The sequence below is a fragment of the Choloepus didactylus genome, chromosome 3 (assembly GCF_015220235.1).
Source record: "Choloepus didactylus isolate mChoDid1 chromosome 3, mChoDid1.pri, whole genome shotgun sequence".
Classification (NCBI taxonomy): Eukaryota; Metazoa; Chordata; class Mammalia; order Pilosa; family Megalonychidae; genus Choloepus; species Choloepus didactylus.
Genome location: NC_051309.1, coordinates 169393602 through 169411113, shown reverse-complemented (window position 1 = coordinate 169411113; position 17512 = coordinate 169393602). Strand labels below are relative to the sequence as shown.

The 17512-nt window shown below is 36.7% G+C and overlaps 1 protein-coding gene across 5 annotated transcripts in view; it reads left to right on the top strand.

The window, feature by feature from the left end:
• The window catches only part of CTSO (cathepsin O), a 49212-nt gene that overhangs the window by 11621 nt on the left and 20079 nt on the right, over window positions 1–17512 (top strand). For 2 of the 5 annotated variants that reach the window (XM_037830889.1, XM_037830887.1), the window contains exons 3-6: window positions 575–714; window positions 5212–5379; window positions 6613–6734; window positions 12287–12450. In XM_037830889.1, the coding sequence (XP_037686817.1) occupies window positions 575–714; window positions 5212–5379; window positions 6613–6734; window positions 12287–12450 (594 nt within the window). Of the gene's footprint in view, window positions 1–574; window positions 715–5211; window positions 5380–6612; window positions 6735–12286; window positions 12451–12992; window positions 13086–14123; window positions 16093–17512 lie in introns of those variants that run through there. The other 3 variants (XM_037830885.1, XM_037830884.1, XM_037830888.1) reach the window with 3 other exon arrangements.

Sequence of the window (17512 nt, the reverse complement as noted above, 5' to 3'; positions counted from 1 at the left end):
TGTTATTTCCTATTTAACTTGTTTGCCTACTTTTTGAGGAATTGCTTAATTTTAAATCCTAGTAACTTGAGTAACAGTTAACATTTATTAAGTATTTACCAACTAAGTGTCAATGATGTATCATATGCTAAGAGTCAGAGAAATAAATTCATGGCCACTCCCTCCTAATTATTGTTTAAAAGCTAAAAATTTTAAGTGTACATATTTCCATGGGGCTATAAGGAAGGCTCTCTCATCTCACTTCTGCAGTTTTCTGATGTTATTTCTACTCAAAACAGCCATGATTCCGTGGGCTTATGATAAGTAAATTAAAGTCAATTATACTTATTTTTTTTTATTCACCTGGTTCTACCAAACTAGCCATTTTATGTCAGCTCTGGTCTTGTTTTAGGAATTCTTATTATTCGTGTATTTGAGCTAAATGCATTTTATGATATGGAAAAGCACAAAAGAACCTAAAATAGCAGACTCCACTAGAAAGCTAATGTTTTTGTTGGAAAAGTTCCTGGAAAAAGAATCCTAAGGTGCCCTCCCTATAATATTGCTTGTCTTTTCATTTCATATCTCTACTTAGCTATCTATTTAAGAAGCAGTTCTTTCAGATTTCCCAGATACACAGCAGAAGTACAAATTCCAATACCCAACATATCGTTGCCATTAAGATTTGACTGGAGAGACAAACATGTTGTAACTCAAGTGAGAAACCAGCAGATGGTAAGTTTCAGGTTTTTTGTTTGTTTGTTTTTAAATGTCTTAGCTTTGGAAGTCATCTTTATGGTCAAGTTCAATCAAAATTGTAATTGGACCCATCATTTCTCTAGATAACATCAACCCTCAACCATCCAAAAATGAAAATGAAAGGAAAATGTTGGAATGAGAAGCAGATATCGAAGCCCTGACTTTTATTCCTAAAGATAAACCTTCCTTAGGGTGTTCTCTCACTAATTGCCATTGCCACTAGCACACTAATTTAGGGATACTTCCCAGTAACCAAATCACAGACAACAAGCCTTCTGAGGAATAGCAGGTGGAAGGCTGGAAAAGGTCAACAGGAGTACTCAATGCCTAAATGCTTCGTAAGAGAAACACTGTTGAAAAAGCAACATAAAACTGGATACATTTGCCAATAGTATGGCCTGGGATCTCTTGAGTTCTCAGGCCTCATGCCATGAGCTCCAACAGAAAACCCTACGCCCACCCCGAACCCACACAGGACCATATACCTCATCTCTGATCCTTAAAAGCTCTGCTATAACATGACATATGTGTCCCTAAAAATCATCATCCATGAAAAACTGCACAATTGAAAAAAAAAAAAAAAACAGAGATTATGGAAACAATGAGGTTAGGGCACAACACTCAAAATTTAGTGACACATTAAAAAAACAGGAAACTAATAAAAAGGGTAACAGTTTTATGTGTGTTGAATGATTAAGAAAAACATAAATACTGCAATAAATATGACACTTTACTTTGAAAATGAGCTGAAGTGTGCTTGTGGAAGTGGGTTTAGAAGGGTCCCAGCTTGTGAATTATTGTGAAGTGGTGGAAGGAGGGTTATCTGAAATCAGACGGAAAGTTATAGCACCAAATGTGAATGGGTGTGGTTCATATCACATACAGTGAACCAAAGTAGATTGTTAGATGTTCGAGGTGTGTTCATATGTACATTTTGCTGACATTTCCCTACGCCTCTCCACCCCCACTGTTGGCAAGGGAATATTAGGTGCCTGGTAGAAACCAGTACCCTAAACACAGGGGATAGTCTGAACTTGTCTGCCATGAAAACCTCAAGAGTTCAGCCTTCTCTTGTATGATGTGTCTTGGAGCCAGAAATTTCTCACTATTTAGTTGGGATAATCCTATTTTTTTCCATGCATTTATTGCATGAAATCTGTGCATGAATTTTTTATTCAATTTTATTGAGATATATTCACATACCATACAGTCATCCAAAGTGTACAATCAATTGTTCACAGTACCATCATATAGTTCTGCATTCATCACCCTAATCTATTTTTTTAACATTTTCCTTATACCAGAAAAAGTGAAAGTAAGAATAAAAAGTAAAAAAGAAAACCCAAATCATCTCCCCACACACATCCTATTTTTCATTTAGTTTTTTGTCCCTATTTTTCTACTCATCTGTCCATACACTGGATAAAGGGAGTGTGATCCGCAAGGCTTTCACAATCACACTGTCATCCCTTGTAAGCTACATTTTTATTCAGTTGTCTTCAAGAGTCAAGGCTACTGGGTTGCAGTTTGATAGTTTCAGGTATTTACTTCTAGCTATTCCAACACATTAAAACTTAAAAAGGGTTATCTATATAGTGCATAATAATGCCCACCAGAGTGACCTCTCGGCTCACTTGGAATCTCTCAGCCACTGAAACTTTATTTTGTTTCATTTCATATCCCCCTTTTGGTCAAGAAGATGTTCTCAATCCCATGATGTTGGGTCCAGATTCATCCCTGGGAGTCATATCCTGTGTTCTGTGCATGAATTTTTACTACTAATTCGTTGGCTCTATTATCAAACTTATAATGAAGTGTTTTCTCAGCATCTAGCCTAAAATATCTCACTCCCTGCTCCTAGCAATATATACCTTCATAGATTTTTACTCAATAGACAAATACCTGTGGTCTAACATTACTACTTAACATTTGTGTATTCTTTCCCATATAAGGTTTATAGTTATACCTAGTATTCATCTATTGTTCCACTTTAATTTTGTATTTATTGATACTGATCTCAATCTGCAAGTTTTTTCAGGGAGCTGTTATGTATTTAAACTTATAATAGCCCCCTGTTGTTTCAACCAGGCATCCATTCATCCTTGCAACAAACCTTAATTTTCACTTGCTCCCACTCTCTGCTTTGACATTTGTGTGGTGTACAATCCCAGATCTGGGGATGCACTTAGACTCAAGCCAATCAATTTGTTAAGTTCACCTAGCAGTAGTTAGTTCAGAGGTGGGCTTACAGTCAGGTGGATCATAGGACTTTTGTAAAATGGGGCTTGCCCTTTTCTACTATAAAGTGAAGACTTTTCACCTGGAAGGAGATACCCTGCCATCTGGTGGCAGCTAACTCATTGACTCGAAGGAGAAAAAAAAGGAGAAAGAAACCAAGAAATGCAGAAGAGAAAAGCCAGCTAGGTGACAGGGAAGAATCTGCTCTGATGATGTGTGAATCTCTCTATTCAGCCATACTGGGAGCCAAAGTCACCCCAGAGTCACCTCAAGTAACCCTTTGCTTATGCCAGCCTGGGTCAGGATTTAATTGCCAGTCACACGTGGACAATTAAAAGACTCCTGACTGATATAACCCGTAAAACTGGTGTCTGGGTATGTGTGGGTGTTTGTTTGCATTTTTCTGTTTCGCAAATATCATAGAATTTGTTGTCTTTCTGAGGCTGCATGTTCTACTCTTTCCAGTTTGAACAGGAAATGGAAGCATAATTTAAGTCGAAAAATTCTGTTCCCTGTTAACAAACAGTATTAAGCCTATTTCTTGCTGGTTTTTCTAACTCTGACCATGGCAGATAATGCTCCTTGTATTGCTGCTTATGATTTGCCTCCTACCTAATAACCATGCTTCATCACTGTATTTAGAAAAATCCTTGATTTCAGGTAACTGTGCAAAATGTTATTTGTGCACTAAAAATTCGCATGCCCCACAGCCTGCATATTTTCACTGGAATGTTTAATAGGCATTTCAAGCTTAATGTGTCCAAAACATAACTCTTAACAATCCTTAATACATTCCTCATTTGGTCTTCACCATCTCAGCTAATGGTACCACCTCAACACAAGACAGAAACAAAACAAACAAAAACTTTCGGGTGTGATTCCTCCGTGTTCTCCCACTGCTTACCCCACAGTGCACATCTAACACATTGGCAAGTCCTGTCAAACATCTGATATGTCTCCACCATAAATCTCAAAACAGTCCAAACCACCATGGTCTGAGCCCCGACCACCGGATGGAGATCTACTGATTTTATAAAGCCAGGTTTATTAAACTTGCTGAGCAGGAGGGAATATCCCATTGAGAGCCTCTCAGTGGCATCACACAGGGGTGGAGCGTTTAGCAAGGGTGACTGTAGGGTATGGTGGAAGAGGTTAACGATACAGTGGCTGTAGAGCAGAGTAAGCAAGCGTGGTCCAATGGAGATTGATCAGAATTTGTAAAGGAGCGTCACTGGAGCAGTCAGCTGTCTTACTTTTGGAACACATGAGTCTCAGCAGTTGCAGTGAAAAGGAGTTTGTCTTTGATCTTGGAACATGTTGATCTAATTGATCTTTGAGTTTAGATAATGTGTCTAGCATGTCATGGTTTGGTGTCCTCCTTCTGTTTTGAGAGTCATGATAGAGTCCATTGCACAAATTGTGGTTTCTGTTTAATCTCCCACACAAACACATCTAGATTTCACTTGTATCCTTCCCTACATGAGCGTTAAGAGAGTGATCTTTGAAAAATTATAGATAAAATCATGTCTTTCTTCTTTATAAAACCCTATGATGATTTCCCATTCCCATTGATTTTTCGCCCCGTTGATTTTTTAAAATAATCCAAACTCTTCACCCTGATCAATAAGATCTTGCATCATCTGGCCTTAGCCCCTCACATCCTCATCTCATCCTGGGCTCTCCCCTGCTTAGTTCATCCTCCTGGACATTCTTTTTATTCCTCATTTCCCTCCTCAGGGACTTGACATTTGCTCTTTCTTTTTCCTGGAATAATTATTCAGATTTATTAAAGGGGTATTTTTAATTAGGAATCTTAAGTAACAGCATATACTGGAAAGATACTTTTAAGCAAGAACTGCCCTCCTGGTTTGATTAAAACTGGCAATAGATATGGTTGTCCGCAGCCATTTTCACATTTCTCCAGGGTTGGGGACCCTGTCATAGATTCATTTAGTGAACATTTCACTGAGGATATAAACAAAAATCTGTCCTGTCTCACTTTACAATAGTTAATATCTTTCGTTAATAGATTTTGATGCTTAAAAGAGATTTTTAGTATTCTTTTTTTAATTGGAAAATGTAGAAGATTGACCTATATATTTTGTAGGCTTCCCGATACTGCTAACTTTACTTGTTTTGATATATGTTACATTTAGAGATGTTGGTAATCTTGATTTATACAGTATTTGATGATAATGAGTACTACTCCTTCCACCCTTTTGAATTTCTAAATAGTGTGGAGGATGCTGGGCCTTCAGTGTAGTAGGGGCAGTGGAATCTGCATGTGCAATAAAAGGGGAAGCTTTGGAAGATCTAAGTGTACAGCAGGTCATCGACTGTTCATACAATAATTACGGCTGCAATGGAGGCTCTACTGTCAATGCTTTGAACTGGTTAACTAAGGTGAGTAGTTTCTCAACCTTTTAAACTCTTCATTTCCTCTTTAATTTAATATGTGTTCAGAAATACAAAAATTTACCCTTATGCTAGCTAATCTTTTCAGGTTCTGAAATTTAGATAATGAAAGCTTGAATTAATTTATCACAAGATTTAAAAATAAGTTGCTTCTAGAAAAATCAGAGATAGAGAAATCAAAGATTGAAAAATCTCTGAAATTTATTTTCAGAAAATACCCTTGTTTCTTAATATTTCTTAATAAGAGAATGTTTATTTGCAGAAAAGTGCACATAATGGCCCAGAAAGAAGAGAGTATGGTTATTATTCATTTCTATAGAATTTCTGAATGTTAAGGTTAAAAGGGACATTAGAGTCAGCTAATTCAGTAACTCTTTTTATAGATGAAGAAATAAGACCTGAGAAGTGAAACCAGTGTGCCATGTCAGAAACTAAGCCAGAACTACACTTGAAGTTTCCAGCTTCCCAGTATATGGTTTGCCCAGTGTACTACCATGTCTCACAGATTTCTTAGGACACTCTCTGACACTTTCCCAGATCCATTGGCTTATATGAAATAAGCCAATAAGGACACAATTATGTTATTTTTTTTTTAACATCATCAAGGCAGTCTTCCCAAATCCGGAATGTCTTTCCATTGTTCATTCTCTGTATTTTAAGTCACTATATGCCAGAAACTCTGTAAACATCATGGGAGCCATTGAATTGTGTGCCCCCTTCCTTCCAGAAACCCAGAATTCAAAAAGGGAGGATTCTCTCAGGCAATTATAAAATCTGTGATCCATGCCAGATAAATGATGCAGAGAAAAGTAGACAGAAAGACTGCTAGACCTGACCATTGTGTTGTGGGTAAACCATTGTACCAAGTGAGTTTCAAATACTTGCTATCATGGAAACAGAAGAGCTGGATGGAAAGAATTGCCCTATTGTGTCCTCAGGAGGAAGATGATTCTTGACTTTCTTAGATAGCTGGAGCTTCTAGGGAAGGAAGGTATAGGAAAAGGAGGAGTAAAAGAGAAAGGAGGATACTGACTGTGATTACCTAGAATATCTATAACAAGTACCTGAAGACTGAATTAAGACCTTAAGAATGCAAAGAATACCTGCATGGTAAAGGTATGGCCAAGGTGCATCTTATTTTGACACGTTGACATAAATTCTGTTTGACTTTTAAAACAACTGAATGAAAGTGAACACTTTGGGTGGTTATTTTCTTTTTAGATGCAAGTAAAACTGGTGAGAGATTCAGAATACCCATTTAAAGCACAAAATGGCTTGTGCCATTATTTTTCTGGTTCACATTCTGGATTTTCAATCAAAGGTTATTCTGCATATGACTTCAGGTAAATGTCTTATTCTACTGGGTGTTTCCCTGTGTTCTTTAATTTATGATATATTGACTATTCAGAGTTACTAACTTGATTGAAGACATCACTGCTTTACCTTAATTGTTTTAAAACCTGCAGTTTACTAGATAGACTAACTGGCATTCACAATGGAGCATTATTTGATGTTGTTTCTTAATATGATCTACACACATTTCTATATGCAGTTACAATAGAAATAACACATTTAAATTAGCAAATGTAAATACAGTTTAAGGTATAAATTGTATGTACTGCCTTCCTCTGATCAAGTTTAACTGTTATAAAAACAACTAGCATTGAAGAAGGGACACTTCCCAAATATGTGTTCCTGACTGGGCGTGGCTAATAGAAGTCACACCGAACCCGGATGAAAAGGAAAAGATGGTTTATTTTTATCTGGGCCTTACCCAAATCTTCCTTCCCGAAGTGTTTCTTCAATTCGGTTTTATACCCAGGTTCAGAGACAAAGAGAGATAATCATTCAATTAACGTGCAACAAGAGTGATGGACAAAAGGCCCATCTATCCGGGAGGTTTGGGGCAATATCCCAGTAATTCTTCAATTGGCTGAACTCATTAGAGACAAAGGGAGTCAGTTATCTTAGTTAACATGTAACAGGTTTGGAGAACTTCAGTAATTTGTTATCTCCTGTTTTCCTGTTTTCTTTAGGAGTTTGGTGACACCTGTGAAAGGTGCAAACGTTACTTTTACATATGTGTGCAGACCTTACATTTACGAATTGCTCCTTTGTGAGAATAAGAACTACCTTATAGCCTGTTTTCAGTTTTAAAGGTTACATTTTAAGGTTACTTTACAATTTCCTGCTTGTTTACAGTTTTTTGAGATTATATTTTAATTGTCACTGTTACATCAAGTCTCTGTCTTACTGTTAATCAATCCAGATGCTTTGTATAGTCTCTTCAGCTAGTATCAAGCTGTCTGTTTACCAAGAAACCTGTTTTGAACACCCTGGCATTTTTCAAAGTATAGGTTATAGAAAAGCCTGAACTAAAACTTTCAGTTTAGAAACAAGTGGGGAAGAATATATTGCTGAAAATAAACTATGTAGCAAACACTAAATCATGATAGGACAAAGATAGGAGAGAAAGAGGGCTTGTATTGGAGCTTGAAGGACAGGATGACTTTGGAAAGTTTCAGGAGAAAACAATCATTAAAAAAATACTTTCAAAGTACATGAAAAACAAAAAGTAGGCTAGAGAAATCATTGTGACCGCTTGATAGAGGGCAAAATAGGCATTCAGGGCTGATAAGAACAAAGGAAATCTCAGCTAACTCATGGCTTCAATATCTTTTTAAGAAATGTGAAAAGGAACCTCACACTATCTTTTGAAATAGAACAGAGGCATTAAATTGAATTCGGGTAAGGTGACAGAATGCTGTATAACTTACTAATACTGAATACACAAAATCTCTTGACCCAGATGGTGTCTGCCCTTGGGATTTCAAGGAAATCAAGGGTGAAATTGGATCTCTGCACAGAATGCAAACCCTCTAAATAATCCTAACTGTGCCAGAGTACCGGCAAATTGTCAACACATTCTCTTCCATAACAAGGGCTCTTGGGGCGACCCTGGGTGTTGCCAGTGAGCTGCAATTCCACACCCAGCAGCTGCATGGGATCAATAGTAAAATCTGCAGATCCACTGAGGACATTGGCCAGCCCTTCCTTTGGGGATGATAGCAATATGCATTCTGCAATGAGAAAGTGTGCTCTATTGACCATCAGTTACTTGAGAGTACAAGGAAAGGGCATGGACAAGAAGAAACTAGATTTTCAGAATGTCATTAAAAGGTATTCAGAGAATCCCTTGTATGGATAGCAAATTGAAAAAATTGGGAAGAAAAATAGGCATTAGTCTATATGGGAGAAAGAGAGAATACAAGCGGGATTGGTATTGGACCTGAAACAGGATTTAATCAACCATTTGATTAAGAAGGAAGAAATCCCGATTAAAAAAGTTCCATGTTTACAGTAAACACGTAAGCCTTTCTTCCTAGTACGGTTAGAATGCTAAGCTTTTCCAGCTCGGCTGATAGTGCTAGACTCCTCAGGAAGACCTTTCATTCATTTATTCACCCATTCAAACATTTATTGAACACTGTTTTAGGTTCCGGGGATTTAGCGGTGAACAAAACAAACACCTGTCCTCATGGTCTACATTTTAGTGGGAGAAACAGGTGATAATCAAAACTAGCAAAAATATGTATTGTATGTTAGAAGTAATAATTTCTAGAGAGAATAAAATAAAACCGGGTGGGTGGAATAGGAACTATCTGATGTATGGAATTTAGAAAGCATTTTAGAAAGGGATGTGGATCACTGAGAAAGTGAAATTTGAGTGAAGACCTAATAAAGTGAGGGAACTTAGCGAAGCGAATATCTAAAGAAGTACGGTTCTAAACAGAGGGAACTGTGAGGCAGAAACATGCTGGCATGTTTGTGAACCAATGAAGAAGTCAGAGTGAGAGGGGAAAGATGCGATCATAGAGCTTACCTCTTAGTAAAGGGAAGTCAGTTCATGTCAGGTCCCAAAGGATATAGGAATATCTCTAGCTGTCATCCTAAGTAACTGTAAAATCATTAGGGTTTTGAGCATAAGAATGCCCTGGTCTGACTTACATTTTAACATGATCACTCTGGCTTCTACAAAGAGAACAGATTGAGTAGGGCAAGGACGGGAGCAGAATGACCAGTGTTGCTAGCTTTAGCAAATAAATACAAGGCACCCAGTTAAATACAGATTTCAGATAAGCAACAAATCTTTTTTTATATAAGTATTCCCAAATATTTGTTTATCTCAAATATTGTATGCAATTTACTTATATTTATGAAAGCGTGGTAATCGTAAAGGGAAAACGGAAGCAGCTTTACAATTTCAAACAGCAGGTATTCAATATGGGGGATTAGATGTCCAGGAATTAGAGGGCTGAAAGTCTACATAAGGGATGCTGAAATAATTCAGAAACATGTAATTGTGGAAAGCAGCTGCCACTCCTAGAGCTGGGCGAGCCAAAGGGACCAGCTGACGTTATGGAAGCCTAGGTGTTCCGAGGCCTGGTGCTGTGGGCCTGGTGCTTGGACCCATGCAGCTGGTGCTGAGACCTGTGGGGAAGGCGCCTCTGCAGCTCGTGCTTGGACCTCCCCGGAGGGCTGCTAGCCACTGCTCCTGCAAGTGTCCGGAGAAGCGGGGGCTGGAACCTACTGGGTGAAAACTGGAAAACAGGAAGTGCCTTCTCTCCCAGTCCTCTGATATCCGCCTTGTACCTCTGATTGCCATCACATAATCAGAAGTCATATGTCAGGAGATCGCACAATTTAGGAGAATTCTTTAGCAAATAAGGAATTGAAGAAGGAAATAAATTTATTTAGCAAATAAAAAACCATGAAGCCTGTAGCTTTTGTATATTTCTGCTCTTTAAAATGAATAGTAAGCTCATAGAACCAAGATTTGATGATATGACTGCTATCAACAATGTACATTTTGATACTCATTCTGCCTTGGGCTAATAATGGAAATATAGATACCGTTTGGAGTATTTTTACACTGAACATTAAAATTTGTAAGTAGTGGCTTAATCAGCTACTATTAAGAGGGATGAAGGCTGAATATTATAAAATGTTTATTATATTTACATTATCAACAGATGTCCATGTATGAAAATCATAACTGTGTCTTTTGCAGTCTTCAAAAAAGACCAATGTCTTTATGAAAGGCAACTGGTAATTATGCCCCTCACTTCTGGGACTGAACAGAACATTTGTTTGGCTGGTCCTTTCTATGGCATGTCCTCATATTTATTATTTTCCAGTATCTTTGCTATGTTCTCTTCATCCCTGCCTCCAAGCAGGGATTTTTATTACATTGCTTCTTTGATCGCACAGTATTAATAACCCTTTATTTTCTAAAATTATTTTTCTCTTCCTTCCCTCAGGCTGTCTTCCATAACTGAATCTTTGATATGAGGAATTTATAGTTTATCTTTTGTTACCATAAGTAACTGGAGAGACCTGTGTCCTGTTAATACAGAGATGATCGTATATTTCATAGCTGTATTACAGAATACGCAAAGAATTTAAATACAGTAACATTTCATACACTAAAACATGCTGAGCAAACATAGTTTATTAGATAACTGAGAGATGAGAGAAGGAAATAATATTTATTGTAAATGTAAAGTTTAAGTCATGTGCTGGGTACCTTTAATTTTATCCCTATGTTGATTCTGCAAGGTAGGTGGAATGACTTCGGTGTACAGATGGAATTTGAACCTAGATATGCAGAACATACCCCACCATGTTGCCTTTTAAGAATTTTGCCTTGTCTCAGGAAATCTAATGAATTCCAGTTATAATGATAGTAGCAAAACAGAAATGGCTACTAATAAATTTCCAAAAAAAAAAAAAAATTAACAGGTGATATACATAAATATTTAAAATGAATACATAGTTACTATTTCAATAATTTCACTGCTATTCATGCAGTTTTTTCCTGATCTGTGGACAGAGTATCTCCTTGGTAGAAACTGGTCTCCAGCTGGGTATGAGGGATTATTTACTCTTTCAAACCATTAATCCACTCATGATTTGCTGCAGCATTAAGCTACCAAACAATGTCTTAATGACCTGAAATATCAGTATCTTGTTTTCGGTATCCTTTACCCATAAGGCTGACCTTTAAAAAATGTAAATAGTGGTTTAATCATGTACTATTAAGGTGGATGAAGGCTGAAATTATGTAAGATTTTATTGATAGATGGTCATGTATGAAAGCAATAGCTATGTCTTTTACAATCTTCACAATCTAGCACCTAGTTCTGCTTGCATCTTAACGTTTCTTCTATCATAATATATAATATTATATTAACCACTTTGGAGTAAGCCTTCTGTATAATCTCTATATTTGATTTTCACTGACGTTCACTGAGATTCACTCATGTTGGAAGTATATCATTTGGTCTCCTGATTCTCATATGGTATGGTAGAGGTAGCAAAGTACCTCCAAATATCAAGCCTTCCTTCTCCCTATTGAAAAAAGTCTCTGTATTTTATCTGGCTAATTTGCTGACCACTACAAAACTCCATTTCCTATCTTGCTTGAAGCTAGGTCTAGCCATATGACTGAATTCTGACCAGTGCAGGAGTGTTGTGTTTTGCTTCTGGGGGATTTTTTCAACAGGCCTATAGCACTTCTCCATTCCCACTTTCTGCTGTAAGAAATATACACTAAATGGCTGGAGCTCCAGCAGCCATCTCGGACCATGAATTGTACTTGAGGATGGAAACCTCACATAGCAGAACAATAATAGGGAAAGAGCCTGGGTTACTGTCGTCAATACCATCCTAGACTGTCAGTCTTTCAGGCTTTTTAAGCTTCCATTGTTTAGGACTTTTGTAATTGCAGCCAAACCTACCCCTAACTAGATACAGATTAAATAACTCCTTTTAATATAATTGTGTTTTATCTTAAAAAATAAACTCATTAACCAAATATTTCCTCTTTTGTTAGTGACCAAGAAGACGAAATGGCAAAAGCACTTCTTATGTTTGGCCCTTTGGTGGTTATAGTAGATGCAGTGAGCTGGCAAGATTATCTGGGAGGAATAATACAGCATCACTGCTCTAGTGGAGAAGCAAATCATGCAGTTATCATAACCGGGTTTGATAAAACAGGTATGTGCTGGTAAGATGCAGCTGAGTTGCTTTCTACCTTGAACTCTTATTGTCAAATGATCACCATCTTCTTAGGATGTTGAAATTTAGCCTTGCTATATCTAAAATTTCATGCCATCTCTTAACTTCTCAGTACATTTGTAGGTGTAAATCCTTTTCAGTTTCCTCCTATAAAATTTGTTGGATACCTGCTTAAGATAATGATAATTCATTGTTGGGTAAAGATAAATGCTTATTATTTTTATCATACACATCTAGCAATTATATTTTTCTTTTCCTAATTCCCTAGAAATATATGTTTGCTGTCTCTTTTTGCAGTCCCCGTGTTAAGTGAAATGCATCCAGACATGTTTTTCTCCAAGTAGAGTGTTACATGAAGGACAGCTAGATTTCCTTAACTAATTTGAGTTAACAGCATTACATTTTTAAGCTTTCTCTCAGAGCCACTTTATTTATCAAGAACCCAGTTTTAAATAAAGGCACTTATGCATTTGCAACAAGTATGAGTTTTTCAGCATTTGTAACCATTTTATGTTTTGTAGGAAGTATTCCATATTGGATAGTGCGGAACTCCTGGGGGAGTTCATGGGGAGTAGATGGCTATGCCCATGTTAAAATGGGAGCTAATATTTGTGGTAAGTCACAAATCTATGTTTAACGCTCCAGGCTGAAGATTTTTTGAAAGTATTGAAACTATAAATGTGCCTAGTTTATAGTATACTTCTTACATACTCAAATCTGTTTTGCAGTAATAATTTGCATCTTTTAACCAATTGAGAAAAAATAAAATAGTCTTAAAAAAAGAGACTATTGGATGTATTCAGGTTTTAAAAAGGAAACATATATATTCAGGAGGCCCTTTGTAAAAACAAACAAAATATGATGAGTGAAACATTATAAGATAATGCAATAATTTACAAAAATGGACTACTTCAGAAACTAGATGACACATAACTTCTCCAGAAATGTCTCTGAGTCCCAACACTGGCTTCCAGCTATTAAGGGTGATTTAGAGTCCTTTCCCCTCTCCACCTGCTTTCATAATTTGAGTCTCCAAGGGCCCTCTCGGTTGGCAATTATACAGGAATCCAAATCCATCTTGAAAGTGAATATTTCCTTCAAGTAAACTACCTGATAGTGGTCACATTATCCCTATGAACAATGGTATAGGCAGATGGCTTTCAATGGCCACAAGAGGTTTCAAAGACTTTGCTAACTGCAACAAATCAAGTCTTCAAATTGGCTATTCATTACTTTCACTGCCATGATGTGGAGTTCTACCTTTTTGTGTGGTATCAAACCATAGCACACTTGTAATTTATTGAAATTTTGCTAATTAAAGTCCAAATATTAGAGTTTGGATTTTAAAATTGTATTTTAAAAAGTCCTAGAAAGTATTATATTGCCTGGAAGCAAAATATCAGTGAAACACAGATTTCAGATGCATTTATTTCTTTGATTAACATCTAGGGTGTTTTTTGTATTCTCTTGAAACAAAAATATCAAGCATTTCTTCTAACATCTGTTTGCATCAATGGGTTGCTAATGCCATTAAATTATTTTCCTAGTAGGTATTTATTCTTTTTGACCCCAAATGAAAAGCTGTGTTTTAATTTGTGCTTTAAACAGCATCTTAATAGCAAATAGAATTGTACTATTTTTTTTTTCCTTAGGTATTGCAGATACTGTTTCTGCTGTATTTGTGTGATATGTAGGTTGGATCAAGAAACAGCTACAAAAATGAAGCTTTTCATAATGATATGGAATATATGCATTATTCATCTTTAGGCTTCAGCAACCACCCACAGAAGATTCTAGAACCTAGTAGTTGGGATAGGAGACTGGGAAAACTGAGCAGAGTACTTTAAATACTTAGCTGTGTAGTGTTCCCTCTTATAGAGAGTCGGACACCCAAAGTCAGTTGGAGGAACATCGGCACTGTTTCCTGGGGGGGGGGGGATCTGTGAAACATCTTACGTTCTTCCAACTTGAAAAGTCTATTATTTGTTCTTGTTTATTTGTTTGTTGTTTTCATTTATTTTTAATGAGATGCTTCTGGTAGGATCAAAGAAGCAATAAGAATTTCTTTTCCTTCTTGGCATTGTAATCTCCAGCATCAGTTTACTTCTGTATTCAGGAAGAGGCAACTCGGAGTTTTGTGTGCCTGTCACAATTATATTAGCAGTTCTCAGAGATGGAGTATCTTAAGGAGTTTGAAATACCACTTGCTTTACCTCAAATAAATGTTGCTAACCTCTTGAAGTATAGAGAGATTATGTGGAAAGAAATATAAAGGCAAAATGAATTCTTTAGAGAAACAAATTGATTGAAATTAAGTTACCACTATGGGGACTATATAATGAGAAACTTTACTGCACTACCTGAAAAACAACAAACAACATTGTGTGGAAATTTCCACTAATGATAGCGTAATCATAGATTTAATTTCTCACTTGATTCTCCCTCTTTTGGGGAATAATAATATGTGTTCCCACTGTTCCTTCTCTTTCTCTTTACTGCATAATCTCTAAATTTTCCTAGCAGTTTGGTTTTTATGGTTGAAGAATTAAATCTCCTTGCTTACTTTCCGTTTCAATTTTCTAACCGTTTATTTGGCCCCCTTTTCCTACAAGCCTCTTATCAACACCAGGATCTCACCTTTCTCTTCCTCTCATCAGTCTTAGAGTCCACTCCTTTCAAAATCCAATCTCTTAACCTCAGTTAACATGTGAAACCTGAAGTTCTGCTCAGTTTTCCCAGTCTCCCATCCCAACTGCTTCTTTGTACAGCCTCTGTCTTCCACCTGGCTCCTGGTTCTTAATGCCTGTGTTCTCTCTTGCCTCATTAATTGCATAAGTGATTTCCAGCTTCTATGCCATGATCACTGTTCTTGTACAAGTCTGATTAATATATATTCTCAGCAGTGAAAAACAGTCTTGTGTACATAGAAGAGTCACTGCCCTGCTTATGCCCTGGCCCCAGGAAGCAAGCCACTACACATGTGACAGTAAGACCTCGAAGAAAAACAGCTGATCCTTGATTTAAATAGAAGTGTGACCAGATTGAATGAGTCCATATAAATAAACCAAATAGAATACTACGTATGAAATAGTTCTTCTCTAAAATTCATGGTTGTGTTTTAATGTAGAGGACCTTAACAAAAATGAAAGCTTAAACGGAGCAACAAGTACTGAAAAATTTTGAGGACATCGTATTTTTCCTCTCACATTTGGCCTTTCCTTATCTGTCTCTTTATTAGAACAAAAACAAAACAAAACAGAACAAAAAAACACAAAAACAAGTGTTTATTTTTCTTACACCAACCAGAAGCAATCTCAGAAGAATGTGTTCAGATTTCAGATGTTCTGGGACGATAAATGTTAACATTTTAAATAATACATATTTTAGTTTTTCAAGCATGCTGGAAAGGAACTATGTCCTGTTGTTCTGGTTCGTGATGGATACATGTGAATGCTACTCTTGAGTTTTTGTGTCAGTTGCTAACTTTCTCTGTGATACAAATGCTTTTGTAAATACTCTATCAAATGCTAAAGGATTTTTAAATTTCAAAATGAGAAATACCTCTCAGATGTTCTGTTTTTTACTGAAATTTATAATAAAACAACCTATACTTATCCTTGAGTGAAGAAGAAACTGTCCATAATTATATAGCTTTAATTTTATCAACCCTATGTTAATGTGCTTTACATTCACATAGAGTTTTCTCAGCTCCAAATCCAGACATCCCATTTTCGGTTTTGTCCATAACACATTAACCTCAGTGTTTCCCAAATGCCACACATCACCCTGCCCCTCAACTGCCATATAAGCTCCTGCACCTTCTAGAATCTCTATGTAGGTTAACAGCATTAATATTATGTAATTTTCAATCAGTAAAATAGTAAGAAATCCTAGATACTTAATCAGGTCAACTATACCTTGATAGCCTATCACCTTCTCTCCCAACCTCTCTCCAATTCTGCTCCCTTCCAAGGTGCACGGTCTTTCTTTTCTCCACTTTTCAGTAGTCTACTCACTAAACTCATGTCCTCTAACTTAGGGGTTCTCAAAGCTTAGTCCTCAGACCAGTAGTATCAGCTTCAACTGGGACTTGTTAGAAATGCAAAATGTCATGCCTGGCCCCAGGTCTACTGAATTAGAAGCTCTGTGTTTATGAGCCCTCCTGGTGATTCTGATGGATACCCTTCCAATCTATCTACCACATTTCCACTGGATTTACATTTCTAAAATACAACATTATCACATTACTTCCTTGTTATAAACCATTCAGGTGCTCCCAGTTGCCTATGAGATAATATGCAATTTCCTTAAATGAAGCATTCATGAAGAAGCTCCTCTCTACCTGGCCAGTTGCTCTACCTGTGCTGCACTCATAACAAACAAATGAAGTTTGCACAGTAAGACTTAGAGGAAAGCAGAGCTGTACATAATAATTAGATTTCTCATAAAAATCATCAACATGCTCCTGAATGTTGTTTCCCAAGCATCCCAAAGTGAATACTAAATTCCTAAATATTACAGTGATTTTGTGAACCATTTAAAAATTGTAATTTAAAGTGGATCATCAGCCCTAGATAAGTGTGAATAGGGGCAAGGGTAGGAACTGGTATATAAATTGCTTTGACAGTATATTAAAAATCACTGGTATATCCTTTGAAAATACTGTTGCAGCTATACAAGCTTAGTCATACATAGGCATATAGTAATAGCTAAATCAAATCATGCAGAATGATAATCCTTGATGAAGTAACATTCATTTGATGATTGCAAGGCATTTTGGTGATAAGACATCTATTAACATATTTCTTCATATGTCGTGAGAAAAACCAAAGGATTTTGAGGCAAGTATTATTATCCCCATTATAGAGATAGAAAAGGGGCTTAAATGGGGAAAATTGTAGTAAATTGTTAATAAATAGCAGAATGAGTATGCACCCAAGCTTGCTTATTTCAAAGTCAGTGCCTTTAGCCACTGTGCTATTTGCCTTTGTATATTTTTACCTTAACCACTATCAGGTATTATGTATGCACACATGTGCAC